This window comes from Notamacropus eugenii, chromosome 2, assembly GCF_028372415.1.
Source record: "Notamacropus eugenii isolate mMacEug1 chromosome 2, mMacEug1.pri_v2, whole genome shotgun sequence".
Classification (NCBI taxonomy): domain Eukaryota; kingdom Metazoa; phylum Chordata; class Mammalia; order Diprotodontia; family Macropodidae; genus Notamacropus; species Notamacropus eugenii.
Window position 1 is genome coordinate 235451958 of NC_092873.1, and position 15285 is coordinate 235467242.

General features: G+C 37.2%; 1 protein-coding gene across 1 annotated transcript in view; it reads left to right on the forward strand.

Moving 5' to 3' along the window:
- Positions 1–12578, forward strand: part of LOC140527008 (utrophin-like) — a 65697-nt gene extending 53119 nt beyond the window's left edge. Inside the window, exon 5 of the mRNA XM_072643628.1 lies at positions 9722–12578. Within this exon, the coding sequence (XP_072499729.1) occupies positions 9722–9848 (127 nt within the window). The 3' untranslated portion in view covers positions 9849–12578. The remainder of the gene's footprint in view (positions 1–9721) is intronic.
- Positions 12579–15285: the final 2707 nt, after the last annotated feature.

Below are 15285 nucleotides of genomic sequence, written 5' to 3' on the forward strand. Positions count from 1 at the left end.
CTCATTTTATATAATTTTCATCATATTCTTCACTTTCATGCTTTTTTTAAAGGTGAGGAATTTTTAGGTAAATTGTCAATTATCTAACAGAAAATGAAAGGGGATGTTGGGGCAATGTAGTACAGAATAGGAAAAAGAACTCTGGGCCTTGAAATTAGATAGAATTTGGTTTGATACCAGTTCATAATGGGCAGATCATTTAACTATCATCCCTTAAATGAGGTCAACAGTGTTTGTGGAGGTAGAGTTACAGACCTGGGGAGAGGATTGAAATTACTATCATATTATGACCTAATGACCGATGATATTGTGTGTTTGTCTTAGATTTAATATGTAGCTTTGTTCAGTGAATGGTAATTGTCTCATCTCTGTTTTAGTCCTCTCAATTATATTTAGTTTAAAGATAACTCCAGGCCCACACAATTTTTTCTAGTTTAGTATAACTAAATTTCGATTGACAACCACATCTTCTCATTTGTATATATGCTTCTGATGTATTCCCAGTGAGCCAGATGTATTTTGTGACCTTCAGAATGTTGTGTAATTCCCAAGTTAATGATTTTCTAAACCTATATCAAAGCTAATTGTAATACTGACGTATTTCCTAAATATTGTAAATATTGGTGATTATAAAAGAGATCTAGAAGTAAGCTGTGAAAACGCCTCCCTTGCTTCCCCCCCCCCCATCAAACCAGCATTTCTTTTCATTATCTTGATATAATATTCCTGTGATCACCTTTTCTTTGTTATAAATGACGTTGGTATGATAGATGACCTCAGGAGAAGGGCATTTCCAGTCAAGTAAATTCTGTTGAGGAAATGAGAAGTTACCTGTTGTAGAAGAAATGGTGTCATTAGTGGGTCTATACTGGCTTTTTAGATTGCATTGCAAAAACCAGAAGTGTGTGCACTTTCAGAAACTCTGCCTTGGCAGGGTTGGATCAGCCTTGAGCCCAGCTGAATGCTGTTTTCTTCCTCCCGTGTCCACAGAAAGGTGACCTTAACAAATTGTTTCCCTGATCACGGTATTTAATTTCATTGAGCTATTCTTTTTCTTCATTTCCTTTGCCATCGTTTGGCATCCCTGGGTATACTTTTGAATCCTCCTTCTGGGGATCTCTTCAGTTTGACCCTAGCATTTAGGTTTGAAATTGAGAGGGAACACTCCACTGTGGGAGCTTCATCTGTGATATCTTCGGTGCCCTATGACTTGCAGGCACCCACTGGGGAGATTCTCCATCTGACGCTTTGTATCCAACTGAACTGAGAGCAGAGTGGTCTTAGTGGAAGAAGTAACCAAGAACCTTATTCTCTATGGTGGGCCCACTTGTCTAGGTGGTTATTGGAACTTCAGAGCAATGGGGTATGATTTCTTACCTAAAGGGAGAGGCTTTGACTTCCACTGGGCCAGATATCCCAAATATCTGTGTATGCTCACTTTTATGCAGTAAAAACTATACATGCTTGCCTTGTTTTATTGCACTTCACAGATTATTTAATTTTTTTCTTTTTTGTTCTTTTAACTATTGAAGGTTTGTTGCAACCTTGTGTTGACCAAGTCTATTAGCCCAATTTTTCTGATAACATTTGCTTACGTAGTGTCTCTGAGTCGCATTTTAGCAATTCTTGCAAAGTTTCAAACTTTTTTTTATTATTGATCAGTGATCTTTGAGGTTATTATTGGGGCACCATGAATTGTGCCCATAGAAGACAACAAACTTAATCGATAAATGTTGTGTGAGTCCTGACTCCTTCACTGACCAGCAGTAACCCATCTCTACTTCTCTTCAGGTCTCCCTATTCCCTGAGACACAGCAGTATTGAAATTAGGCCAGTTAATAACCCTACTGACAATATCTTCAAGAGATGCCTGTATTCCACTCCTGGCAAAGGCCTGCAGGAGGATCCCTTTGGTCAGAACAAAGAGATTGTGGTTGGAGAGTAGTTAGAAGTTTCAGTAGGTAGGGTGAGAGTAGTTGATAAAACCTGGATCATCAGGGTAAGGAATTTACATTTGATTTCAGTATATTATGATAGGGAGGCATCACAAATGTTGTTTCACTTTGTATTATATGTTTGGCAGATTAAATAAAACCTACCAGTCCAATTTAACAAAATCCTCATTAAGTGAATGGGCATTGCATTTAGAGCAACTTTAGCGAAATATTTTCCTATATGTGGCTGTTTGATTATTTTTTATTAGCTTCAAAAGGACAAAAGTCCGTGAATACTTTTGTGTAATTATATCCTTTGTTATTGTCAGTGCATGACACATTTATTTCTCTAAGGGCGTAAATCCAACATAAGTAGCAAAACTCTACTGCAAATGAAGCAGTACAAATGAAAACAAACACATGCTCAGATATTTGTAAACACTTGGGGAAAATTGGAAACTGGTCAATATTTTTCTCTACTGAGATTGCAGAAGTGATGTTACTTTGCAAACCACACCTTGTTTAGAAACACTATCTTTTTTTCTCTATTAACCAACCACAAAACTATGCATAGTTGCATCCCTTGGCCTGTGTGAAATTCTTTGGTGGTCATCACCCCAAATCTTACTAGATGTCATCTAAGGTGTAAGTTTTTTGAAGTGATACAAGGCATTCTCAAACTTCAGTTCAGTTCTCTTTGAACACAATATGCATCATAACACAAAAGATCTGACTTGAGGATACTTGAATACCCTGACTGGTAACTTTTTATGTTTTGAATAGGAAAGTGAATAATGAATATACATTGGTGATGTTTTTTTAAAACTTTTGCAGATGATTATGATGTGCTTTAAGTAATACAATAATATATAATAAAATGTACATTATATTATATATTATAATGCCACATAATTATAATCTATTGTCAATATGTAATTGTTGACAATTATGATATGTTAATTGTTTGAATTTCTGGGGTATCTGAGTAGGCAAAAGCAAAGGATGGTGTTCTTGGCTCCAGGAGGGGAGACAGTATGATTCCATGCCCATACAGAGCCAGCAGATAGTAGAAGGGGAAGGGCAAGAGACTTGTTTTGGCATGCTCTAGTGTCTTCTGAATGTACCTTTCTTCACTCATCAGGTAATTGGTAGTCTGTCTGTGGTTAGCACATCGAAACCAGTTATAGGATGTGCAGGCTCCACGTTAGGGAACAGGGCTTTTCTAATCACTTCAAGCATCATGATTTCCCAAGGTAGAATCCTAAGTGTCTTCCACATGGGTTGGCACCAGGCAGAAGACAACATAGATACTCTGAGATTAGGACTTTATTGGCCAGGGCCCTGATAATATGGAACTCCATTGACAAGAATTATGTAGGATAAGAAGGCTTTTGAACAGCTTGTGATTAGCAGATTTTAGAGAAAGTATATAAATCAGTGAGATCATAGATCATCAAAGAATTGAAATAATTATGTGAACATGCAAATACATGGTTTAACATTTCATTTTGCTTTGGACAGTATTTTAAGAGTAGTTAAAATACTCACGTAGTTTCCTTCCCCTATCCCCTCTGTAAGTCTAACACTGTTATTATGCAGGTTTTTGAAAAGGTAAAAGAAGCTCTAAACTTTGGTAATTATGTGTTGTGTTGCAATATTAGTGTTAGCTCATTAGAAAAGTCCATTCTTTCTCAATATTAGGAAGTAGTAGTAAGGGTGAATTCAGATTGACCTAAGTTTCTTTGAACAATGAAATGCTTACACTTTTCTATCCAGCTTTGATCAAAGATTCTCTACAGTTCTGAATCACATTTTTCTCTGAGACGATTTCAGTTTTAAATAACTAAATTTTCTTTTGTTCTAACATAATTACATATTTGCAGGAGTTTTCTTTCATGTACTTGAGTTTTACTTTCTTTTGGCTTCATAGACGCAGTCCATTTTCCATTTGGTTCCATAAATGTATATGAAATGCCCACTGTGCACCAGTTACCAGGTTAGAGAATACAAAGGCAAAAATAAATGAAGATAAAAAATACCCTTATTTTTCTTCTACTGATTTATTTAGAGTTTTGTCTTTCTCTGGTCAATTAGTTAACAAAATACTTTGCTATGAATAATATCTTTCTTCAACTTAATGTGTTCTGAGACAACTTGTTTTTCTTAGGTGGTTCTGATGCAAAGAAACCTAGGAAAAACCACATTGAGTGGAGATACCCTGTCTCATAGTATATACTTGTGTTTCAGTACAGAATGACATACCAGTGTAGATACTAGTATATCCTGCCTTGCCTCTTTGTTTAGATTGTAAGAGATCAGAAATCAGTGTTACTGTATTTTGGGGGAAGAGAAAGCAAAGAAGAATATAAACTATAGGATTTAAGGGATGTAGAGGGGAGACCAACTTCATCGTGTTTCCTTCTGCCCATATGTGTTGAATTGTTATGTAGAAGCAATGAACAAGAGGGACCTTGGATATCAGCTAGCAGAGTGTGTTGTGGAATAGTATTCTATCTAAGGGTGGGGAACCTGTGGTCTCCAGGCCACATGTGGCCCTCTAGGCCCTCAAGTGTTGCCCTGTGACTGAATCCAAACTTCACAGAACAAATCCCCTTAATAAAAGAAAGGCAGCAACCAAGGACCTAGAAGGCCACATGTAGCCTCAAGGGTTAGATTCCCCATCCCTGGATAGGCGATACCTGAGAACCTAAACGTTGGAATCTCTGCTCACATCCACCCCTCCAAAAGCAGGGACCTCTTGTTAATCTTTTTTTTTTGTCCCATTTGTCTTTCAGCCTCGTAATTCAACAGAAACTGTTTACTCCAGAGTTATCAATACTCTATTTATTGCTAAATTTCTTAAACTTGTACTTTCTTGACCTGTCTCCACATTTGAAACCATTGGCTAACCTCTCCTTCTTTGTACTTTCTTCTCTCTGACTTTCTACCTACCTACCCTACCTCTGAGTTAATTCCCTTTGCTGTTTTATCCTCCATATCGCATTGCCTAACGGTGATTTTACCCCCTGGCTCTATTGTGGGCCTTCTCTCTCAAAGCTGTCTCAGCTTGATGACCTTATCGGCTCCCATGGAAAGGACCTAAGGAACAAGACTAGATGGAAACAATGTCTTTTTCCTGTCTTGCCTTGCCAGCTGCCCATTGAACATTTCAATTAGATGTCCTGAAGGCATCTTGAACCCCTCATTTCCTTTTTTTTTCAAGTCTTAGTCTCAATAATATTTTATTTTTTCTTCAGTTGCATCTAAAGATAATTTTCTTTATCTTTAGCATTCGGGTTTTCAAAAGTTTGAGTTCCAAATACTTTCCTTCTCTCCCTTCCTGAGAGTAAGCAGTCTGATATATGTTACATATGTGTAATCATGCAAAGCATATTTCCATATTTGTCATGTTGTACAAGAAAATACAGACAAAAACCAATACACATGCCAATAAAATAACTGAAAGGTAGTATGTTTCAATCTGCATTTAGCTTCTGTCAGTTTCTTTTTCTGAAGACTCATAGCATTTTTCATCATGAGTCCTTCAGAATTGTCCTGTCTCATTGCATTGCTGAGAACAGCTAAGTCATTTACAGTTGATCAGCACACTGTATTGTTGGATCCGTGTCCAATGTTAGATTCACTTCACTTTGCATCAGTTCATGTAAGTCTGTACAGATTGTTCTGGATTCATCCTGCTGATCATTTCTTAGAGCATACTAGTATTCCATCACAATCATATACCACAATTTGTTGTGTCCTAACTTTTCAATGTCCGTTCCAACACTTAGCATTTTCCTTTTCTGTCGTATTACCCAATCTGTTAGGTAGGTATGAGGTATTATCTCAGAGATGTTTTCATTCACATTTCTCTAATCTATAGAGACTTAGAGCATTTTTTTCATATGACTATAGCTTTGATTTTCTGAAAACTGCTTGTTCCTATCCTTTGACCACTTATCAATTAGGGAATGACTTGTAGCCTTTAAAAAAATTGACTCAGTTCTCTATATGTTTGAGAAATTAGACCTTTATCAGAGAAACTTTCTGCAAAAGAAAAAAATTTCTCAGCTTTCTACTTTGCTTCTAATTTTGACTGCATTGGATTTGTCTGTGCAAAAACTTTTTAATTAAATGTAATCAAAATTATCCATTCTGCATCCCATAATGCTCTCTATCTCTTGTTTGGTCATAAATTCTTCCTTGTCCAGATCTCCACATTTCCTAATCAGAACTCATTATCTTTCCTCCTACCCCCCAACTCATCTTCTGAATTTTCCTTTTCATGTTGATGACACCACAATTTATCCAGACAGTTCAGCTTCCCAAGTCAGTCTATCCTTATCTTCTCTTATACCCCATACGCCACGTAAATTATTTGTTGCCAAATCTGTTTTAACAGTATCTTTTATTTTTTCCCCATCTCTTTACTTACATGACCTGTTTCTGGCTATCATCTCCTTTTACCTGGACTGTTGCCTCTTCAACCAGCTTCCCACCCCAAGTATCTCCTCATCACATCCTATCCTCTCATAATTTTCCTCCCTTATTTAGCAGACAGGCCAGTGACTTTCTAGGGTCAGATCTCCTTTGTTTCACTTTGCCAACCCTTCACAACCTGCCCCCAACATTCCTTTCCAACCTCATTATGCATTAATTTTCTTCATCATTTCTTCCCGATTGGACTATCTCCTCCTGCCATTCCCCACCGGAAGTGGCAGTAGTGCTCTAGTGTTGCAATGGCCAGTTTTTCAGAAATAGCCAAGAGGTCTGAAGAAGAGAGAGAGAAAGGAAGGAGTCCTTTGGTCTAGGTTTCACATGTGGTACTTCAGACCAGTGGGTGCTGTAAACCTGATAGGCTCCCAGAGACAAAGGTTTGAAGTTTTCATCCAAAGTCGTGTTGGAAACATCATCAAGGCCACCTTGATTTGCCAAGCCTGGCTAGAGAGAAGGACCTGAGGGCTAGCCCAGAAGCCACTTGCCTGAGGCCAGTAATCCTGTCCCCAGGCCCCAGGGCCTGTCTGCCCTCACATAGCTTTCTCAATTAGCTTCCTCTCTTTTCCTCTTATTAGCACTCTATCTCCTGACTCCATCCCTTAGCATGCTTAGCATGTATTCCTTTCTCATCTCTACTTCTTAGAATTCCTTGCTTTTTTCAAATCTCAGCTCAAGTGCCATTTTCCACAAGAAGAACTACTAGATTCTCTGCCCTTATCCCACGCCCCAGCTATTTATGTTTTCTTCCCAAACCCATAACCTTGTCTATATTTTATAAATATTTTGCATTCTTAAAAATTCTGATTTCTGCCAGGACAGAGACTGTTTAAATTTTGTCCTTCAATCCCCGGTGCTTGGCACATATTTGAGAGGTGATAAAGGAATAGCAATTAATTAAAGCCAAGAAAAGTTGAATGTCTCCTTTACAGACATGCAAAATGTAGAATGTCTTATGTGCAATAAGGAAACTTGGATTTCCCTTCCTTTATGCAGATCTCTTAGACCTTTCAGGCTTAGACTTCAATTTCCTCATCTGGAAATAGGTAATAATACATGACTCATCTCGCAGGCTGATGGTGATAAAAGTACATTGTAAACTTCAAAGGGCTATGGAAATATGAACTATGATTTTATCACAGAAGAAAAATAGTAGGATGTCATAAAGTGTCTCAGCATGAATCATTTGAGTCCGGTTTTCTTCTCAACTGTATTTAAAATGGGTTACTGAATAGTCGCAGATCAGCCTGATTAAATACCCTGCAACAAAGAATGGATATACTTTCTCCATACAACATTACACTGTATTGTACCACTCTGCAGAGCCAATTGAATTTGGGATTGTGCCACATGCAATAAGAGAAGATTAAGGTTGTCTTAAAATTAGCTAGTGCACTATGATCTAAGGCAATCTTGTTTAAGAAGATGGGATGAGAAATGAGGTGTTTTTCTCTTTCTCTTTTCCCCTTCATTCAGTTTTCTCAATCATTCCTTCAAGTGTATGATGAATTTTTACTTTACTTGTCTAAATCCAATAAAGACCAGGGCCTTATAGATTGGGCATATGTTAATTTTCTTTTCTCACTATTTAATTAGAGACTTCTTCCCCCAGTTCAATCAGGAAAGTGTTACTTCCCTGCCTCTGAAGCTTTTCAAATAGTTGATCAGAGAAGTAGCCACTTGAATAAATGGAACAGTAAGCTTGACTTGGTTAAATTGGTACAACTTCAAAAGCAAACCATGTATGGGGAAGACACAGAAAAAAAACCAAAACAGGGCAAGTTTAACCAAACCTAAAGCCATTCTTTAATAATATTTTTGAACACTTAAGGCCTTATCTTGTTTCTACTTTCTGTCCTGTTAATAATCTTGAAAGCAGCCAATCTAATAAAACTCCCATATTAAAGAGATGCTAGTTTCCAAAACAAATCTGGAGGCAATTATTGACACTACAAAAGGTTTCTTTGTCTTACATCTGTAGGGTTCTTTCTAAGTTTCCAGTCCCCAACATTTCAAGAATTACTTGATTATCACCAAACTGGTTGTTGTCCTTCGTTCTCGAAGAGGACCAAAATGACATTACCATGACAAAATGACATTTCTGTGTGTCTGACTGTGGCTGATCAGACCAATATGAGCTTGGAATGCTCTACCACAGATTGAGCACAGATAGTCTGTGTGAACATTGGGGGTGGATACTCGAAATTTGCACATCCCACATTTACTTTGTGCTGTCTTGATTCTGCTTTGCTCATAGAGTATAGCACCCTTTCTGATGTGGGCACACCATGCTGAGCGGTCTTGTGCCAGTGTCTCCCATGTCACACAAGCAATTCCAAAGTTCTTGAGAGAGACCTTGAGAGTTTCCTTGCATTCCTGCTTCTGACCACCATGTGATCGCCTATGCCATGTGATTTCTCCATGAAACAGTTTTTGGCAAGCCTACGGTGCAGTGGATAGAGCCCCAGTACAGGAGTCAGGAGGACTTGAGTTCAAATCTCACCTCCAAATTTTGACACTCACTAGCTGTGTGACCTTGGACAAGTCACCTAACCCCATTTGCCTCATGCTGGGTCATCTCCAGTCATCCTGATGAGTATCTCATCACTGGATTCAGATGATTCTGGAGGAGAAGTAAGGCTGGTGACCTGCACAGTCCTCCTGCAAAACAAAGTTAAGTGCAAGTCATGTCATTATTTCTCTGATAGCATGGTCTTCTTCGTCAACAAAGGATGAACACACACACATCTTGCATTTGAACAATGTGGTTAGCCCGTTGGAATTGTGCTCTCTGAAGCATAGTCTGAATGCTTGGCAGTTCCGCCCAAGCAAGGACCTCAGAGTCTGGTAGCTTATTCTGGCAGGTGATCCTCAGAATCCTCCCAAGACAGTTCAAATGGAAGCAATTCAGTTTCCTGGCATGGCACTGGTAGACTGTCCATGTTTCACAGGCATACAACAATGAGGTCAGCACAATGGATCAGCAGACCTTCAGTTTGGTAGTCAGTCTAATACCTCTTCTCTCCCAAACTTTTCTTTGGAGCCTCCCAAACACTGAGCTAGCTCTGGCAATGCGTGCATCCACCTCATTGTCAATGTGTACATCCCTGGAAAATACACTACCAGTTGTAAGTGAACTTTTCCACAGAGTTCAAAACTTCTCCATTTGTTGCAACTGATAGTTCTACATATGGATGGTGGCTGAGGGAGCACCTGTATTTTCTTGCTGTTAATTATTAGGCTACATTTAGCACAGTCAGCAGTGAATTGATCCATACTTTTTTGCATTTCAGCTTCAGAGGTTGCATTGAGTACACAATCGTCTGCAAACAGAAAATCATGCACCAACACGCCCTCCACTTTGGTCTTGGCTTTGTAGCCTTTTCAAATGGACGAACTTACCATCAGTACGGTACTTGACCTTGAGACTGTGTTTATCCTCACTGAAAGTATCTGATAACATGGCTGAAAACATCATGCTAACAAGCGTGGGAGCAAGCACACAGCCCTGTTTCACTCCATTGGTGACTGGGGAGGCACAAGAGCATTGTCCACTATCCACAACCTGGGCAAACTTGCCATCGTGACACTGGCATACAATACTTATGAACTTCTCTGGGCAATCCAATTTTGACATAATTTTCCCTAATTTGTAAGAGTGTCAAAGGCCTTGGTCACATCTACAAACATTGTGCACAGAATGGGAATCTGAATCTCATTTATGTTTTTCTTCTTGTAACAATCCTAAGAAAAGATTTGCGTGACGGTGTGGTGGTAGGGGTGGTGTAGGAGGAGACAGCCAATAGTTTGTATAGTTGAGAGTCTCATCTACCTTCAATAGTTTTAGTCATTTCAGCTTGACTTGAAATCTCAAGTCTGGCACATGCTACCTGAAGGAAAGTATTACACCTTTCTTTGGTCTTCAGTATTCTCATCTCTAAAATGAGGAAGATGGACTAAATGATCGGAAAATCTCTTTTAGCTCAAAACTCCACGTTCCTTATTTTTTTGTGAACCTTAAAGTGCCCTATAAATGGGAGTGATTATAATTATTATTTCCCATATGTTCTTAATAGGAGGAGAAGTTCAAACAAGCTCTAAAGAGCTGCCCACATGGTGTGTATAAAGCCTCTTGGACCTGACAAGGTGTAATAAAAATAGAAGAGCTGCATTATGAAATTGCTGCATCTGCATCAAACATGTTGTCTCCAGCAACTGATAGGAACCATTCGTTGTACCAATATTTGAAAGCTAAGAAAACTTTACATAACTGAGGAATTCCCTGAGCCTCCTGTGGAACCTGGAAGGCATCTATTCTATCTGTCAAGTAGGTGGTGAGTTGTTTCTCCAGCTCAGTTAGGCTTTCCTGCAAGACCTGCAACATGTGGTCAGTTTCCCTCATGGTCTGTAGCTGCTTTTCCAAAGAAATTTGTCTGAATTCTGCCTATAGAGGAGAAAAAGTATTAAGAAACTCAGCAGACTCTCAGTTAGGTATAACTATCAGAATACAAGAGCATCCACACATTCTAGGTCACAAAAAGAAGAAAGAGATGCCAAAGCATCACCGCTTAGAGAGCTATGACTTGATTTAGAGAAGTAATTAACATGCAAGAACATTCATTGAAAAGATGCTATTGAGTTGTAACAAAAAAGATACTTGTACTTTTCTCTTAGCAAACCATAAAAGACTACCCCTCACAACATTAGATTTCTTCTATAAACAACATTAAATAACAGCAAAGTATAAGAATAAAGATCGCAAAACATAGAGACAAAACAATTGGCTTCAAATTCTGGCTCTGTTAAGGAAAACAGAATGACTTTGGGAAGTCATTTTTATGGATGAAAGGCAGGAAAAATATGAGTTACCAATGGCCAATTTTTTCAGGTACTGTGTGATATGAAATTTCAGAGTTATCTTGACTTTCATTTTTTAAAATTATTCGATAATGGAACATTCTTTGATATAGTTCTTAAAAGTTTACAATATTAGTTATTAATAGTTAAAATTTTTCTTAAAAATTATTATTTTTTTAACTATTAGCAGATGGTTTTTGGTTTTACATATTTCTATTCATGATATATCTTGGCTATCTACCCTTATCAGAGAGATTTGATTGAAAAAAAAAAGATCCCAGTTGACTGCTTCCAATTCTTAAACTGTATGCATTAAATTTGTTTGTGCAAAAGCTTTTTTATTTCACATAATCAAAATTATTCATTTTATCAGGTCAGTTTCATCTATTCCTTATGTTAAGAATTCATCTACCAACTGTAGCTATGAAAGGTATATAAGATCTCCTAATTTTGCAACAATCCATTGGTATTATCTTTCATATTCAGGTCATGTATCTATTTGGATATTATTCTGCATTATTGTACAAGATATTGGTCTAAGCCTAATTTCTACCGAACTGCTTTCCAATTTTCCCAGTAGCAAATGAGGGTTCCTCTCCTTATGCTTTCACCTTTTCCATCCATCAGTAAGAGAGCTCCCAGTATTTCTGATTAGACCTTGTCAAGTCAACTGCATTGATACCTTTTTTCTATTTTTTGAACAGTAAAATATGATTTCACTGACAGCTGCTTTATAATGTAATATATATATTTTATATATACGTATACATGTATATATAATATAATAACATAATAAGAAGTGCTATTCTCTCCCACTCAATTTTTTGCACTATTTACCTTGATATCTTTGGTCATCTGTTCTCCCAAGTGAACTGTTACAACTTCAATTAGATTTGATAAAGTATGCCATTGCTCATTCTTAATTATCAAATCATCAAATGAACTCTGGTAATATTATCACCTTTATTATGTTAGTATGACCCAACAATGAGCACTGACTGCTCCAATTATATTATCTTTTGTTTCTTGAAGAAACATTTTTATTCCAAGCTATACAAATATTAGCTGTGCTTTGACAGAATAACTCCAAAATATTTTATACATTTTGTCGTTATTTTGAAATTTACTTTCTGTTTGGTCCTTCAGACTTTTTTTTTAATTGTACAGAAATACTGTTGATTGTGGTTTTATAGTGAAGTCTGGAAATTCATTGAAGGTACTCAGTGCTTCAATTAGTTTCTTTGCTAATTCCCTGGAATATTATAAATAAATGATCATATCATTGACAACTAAGAATAGTCATGTCTCTTCTTTGCCTCATTTTATGAATTTAATTTCTTTCTCTTGTCTTACTGTTATTGCTAACATTTCTAGAACTGTACTGAAAAATGGGTGCGTTGGTCAGGGATAATTTCTATGGTGTCACTAATGCACATTATTGTTATTTGGGGTTTTAGATACATGTTTCCAAAAGTAACAATTTTATAAACATATGTAAAAATTATGGTTTGCAAAATGGTCAAGATAGGGAAAAAATGACACAGGATATTTCTGTGAAGTTTTTCAGGTAAGGAAGTTTCAAGTAAGCATATATAATTCCAGTTTCTTATAAATGCTTTTACATGTAAAATATTGTTTTGCTCAGTGTTTGTTTTAGATCAAGGAAATTCACATTCTGCTTTTTTCGATACATTTTATACATCGTTACTAACATCTGCTGTGAAAGTTTAACTACTTCTACCACTTAATAGTGAAATGTAGCTTTCCCGTTACCATAAAACGCACAGAAGTATATAATGAAATATATCTGTACTGCTGACAGGTAAGGCACTTAATGATATATTCAGATATATTATTGATCAAGATGATTTGAACTCTTTATTTTTTTATAGGAACAAACACTATTTAACGTTAACAGCTGAATAGAAAAATGCATTTTGTCCAGTTAAGGGTATAAAGTTCTATATATGTGTTAATGAGAGTTAAAGATCTTCTTGCCCAGTAATAGCCTTCATGTGGAGCCCTTTCAGGGAAGCTTGATCAGGGGATGTTTGTTGTGTAGGAAGGTCCACAGTTTTTGTTAATTTCTGATGAGACACTGGGTCATGAAGGTCATGATGCCCTCTGGCTCTGAAAATTGTATACATACTCTGAGGTAAGGTTTTCTTTTGGGGCTTACTATTTGAAAGAAGGTTCATGTGCCAGATGAGACTCTGGATAACTGATAAGGAGCCCCCCTAGCTTTGAAAAGCCAGACGCTGGCACTTCTCTCTCTAGTAACTATGTGTGTATGTAATGGTCAGACAGTTGGATCTGCCTGTTGATCTCTGATGTATATATTGCTTATGGTCAGACAGGTGGAAGCTTCTCTGCTTGTGTTTTCTCTTTTGGTGAATGTCATTAAAGTAGAATTTTAAATTGCTTTCCTTAGAAAAGCAGATCTTAGAACATGTGCCAGCAGATCATCCTAGATGTGTGTCAGGATGCTTGCTGTTACAATATCCAAAAGCAAATGAAGAGAATGTTTGAGATAAAAATAATGTCAAAGTTCTTTTGACTGATGCGAGAAGAACCCAGTCAGGTCTACTTTATGATTTTGCCTGACTGTAGCGTGACCACTGCCTACATGGTAAAACTTTATTTTCCTTCATTGCTCTTCCTTTAAGCTGAAACAATAATTCATCATCATCATCATTTACAAGTACTATGTATTCTCACCAAGTGACTCAATTCTTCATATCGGCTATTGAAGGTCTCTAACTTCTCATTGATTATGTCATCAAGAATCCCACCATCAATTAGAGTCTGACCAAGTTCACAGATCTGAGTGCGATTATCTGCTGGATGGCGTCAAACTGATTCCAAAGACTAAATAGGAATAAAACAAAACAAAAAAAAGGAGTGACTTCATTTCAAGGCTTTAAAACACATTCCATTTCTTGTATTGCATTTTGTCACATTTCAATTTACTATTAATAGGCAATCTGTCTTACAAACTACTACCAATTTGGGAAAGTTATCTTCAACTCATCTCTGACTTCCTCATCATCCTACACCAGTAATCTAATCTAAATCGTTTTCATCAACTGCCTGCATTACAATTGTCTTTTCTCCCAACCGCATTGGCCACCCCATCCTCAAATACTCAAAGAATAAAATAAATTGATTGATTGGCTGCAGTGTTATAATACATTTTTCCCCAAATCAGGTCATGTTAGAGATAAACTACATTATGATAAAGTCATTCTGGTACAATTGCCAAGTAACTCTACTCATCTAGGAGGTTTGAACTACACTATAGCAATTCCAAAAGACAAATCAAATGGATGTTTGTTCCAGTATAATAACTATTCTAAGGAACAATAGTTGTATTAGTTTTGTATGCTTGGTTTTTTCACCAGACCCAATTTCATCAGTCCAGAGAACTCCTAATGAAAATCCTCCCACAGCAACATATATCACACCTTTTCTGCCATTCCTAGTTTAAGCGTTGAAGGGGGCAGTTCAGAAATTCAATGACTTGCTTAGGACCACACAGTCAGGATGTATTCTATGCAAGACTTAAAACCGGGTCTTTATGACTATGTAGCCAGATGTCTAACCACTATCTACACTGTCTCTCATAGTTCTATTAGTAATAATAAAAATTGTAGAATGGAAAGTAAAAGTTATCCAGACAACTCAGTTTTATCCTAGACTATTTTCATTTGCTTGGTAGTTTCTGACAAGTTCTTTCTTGGGCTTTGATTCACAACATCTCAAATGTGATTGTATGAATTGCTACCTGCCTCTCACACAGGGATCCTGAGATGATTAGCAGGCCAAGAGCTCTTTTCGCACACAAGTAGAAACTCCTACATCCTTCAGCAATAGTAAAAGCCAATTATGAGAATTGCAACTTTCCAAGAAACAAAACTACCCTATAAGAAAATGTCTTCTTTATTTTAGCCCAGGATGAATCTGAGAGTGGTAAGACAAGAGGAAATTTTATTCCTGTAGC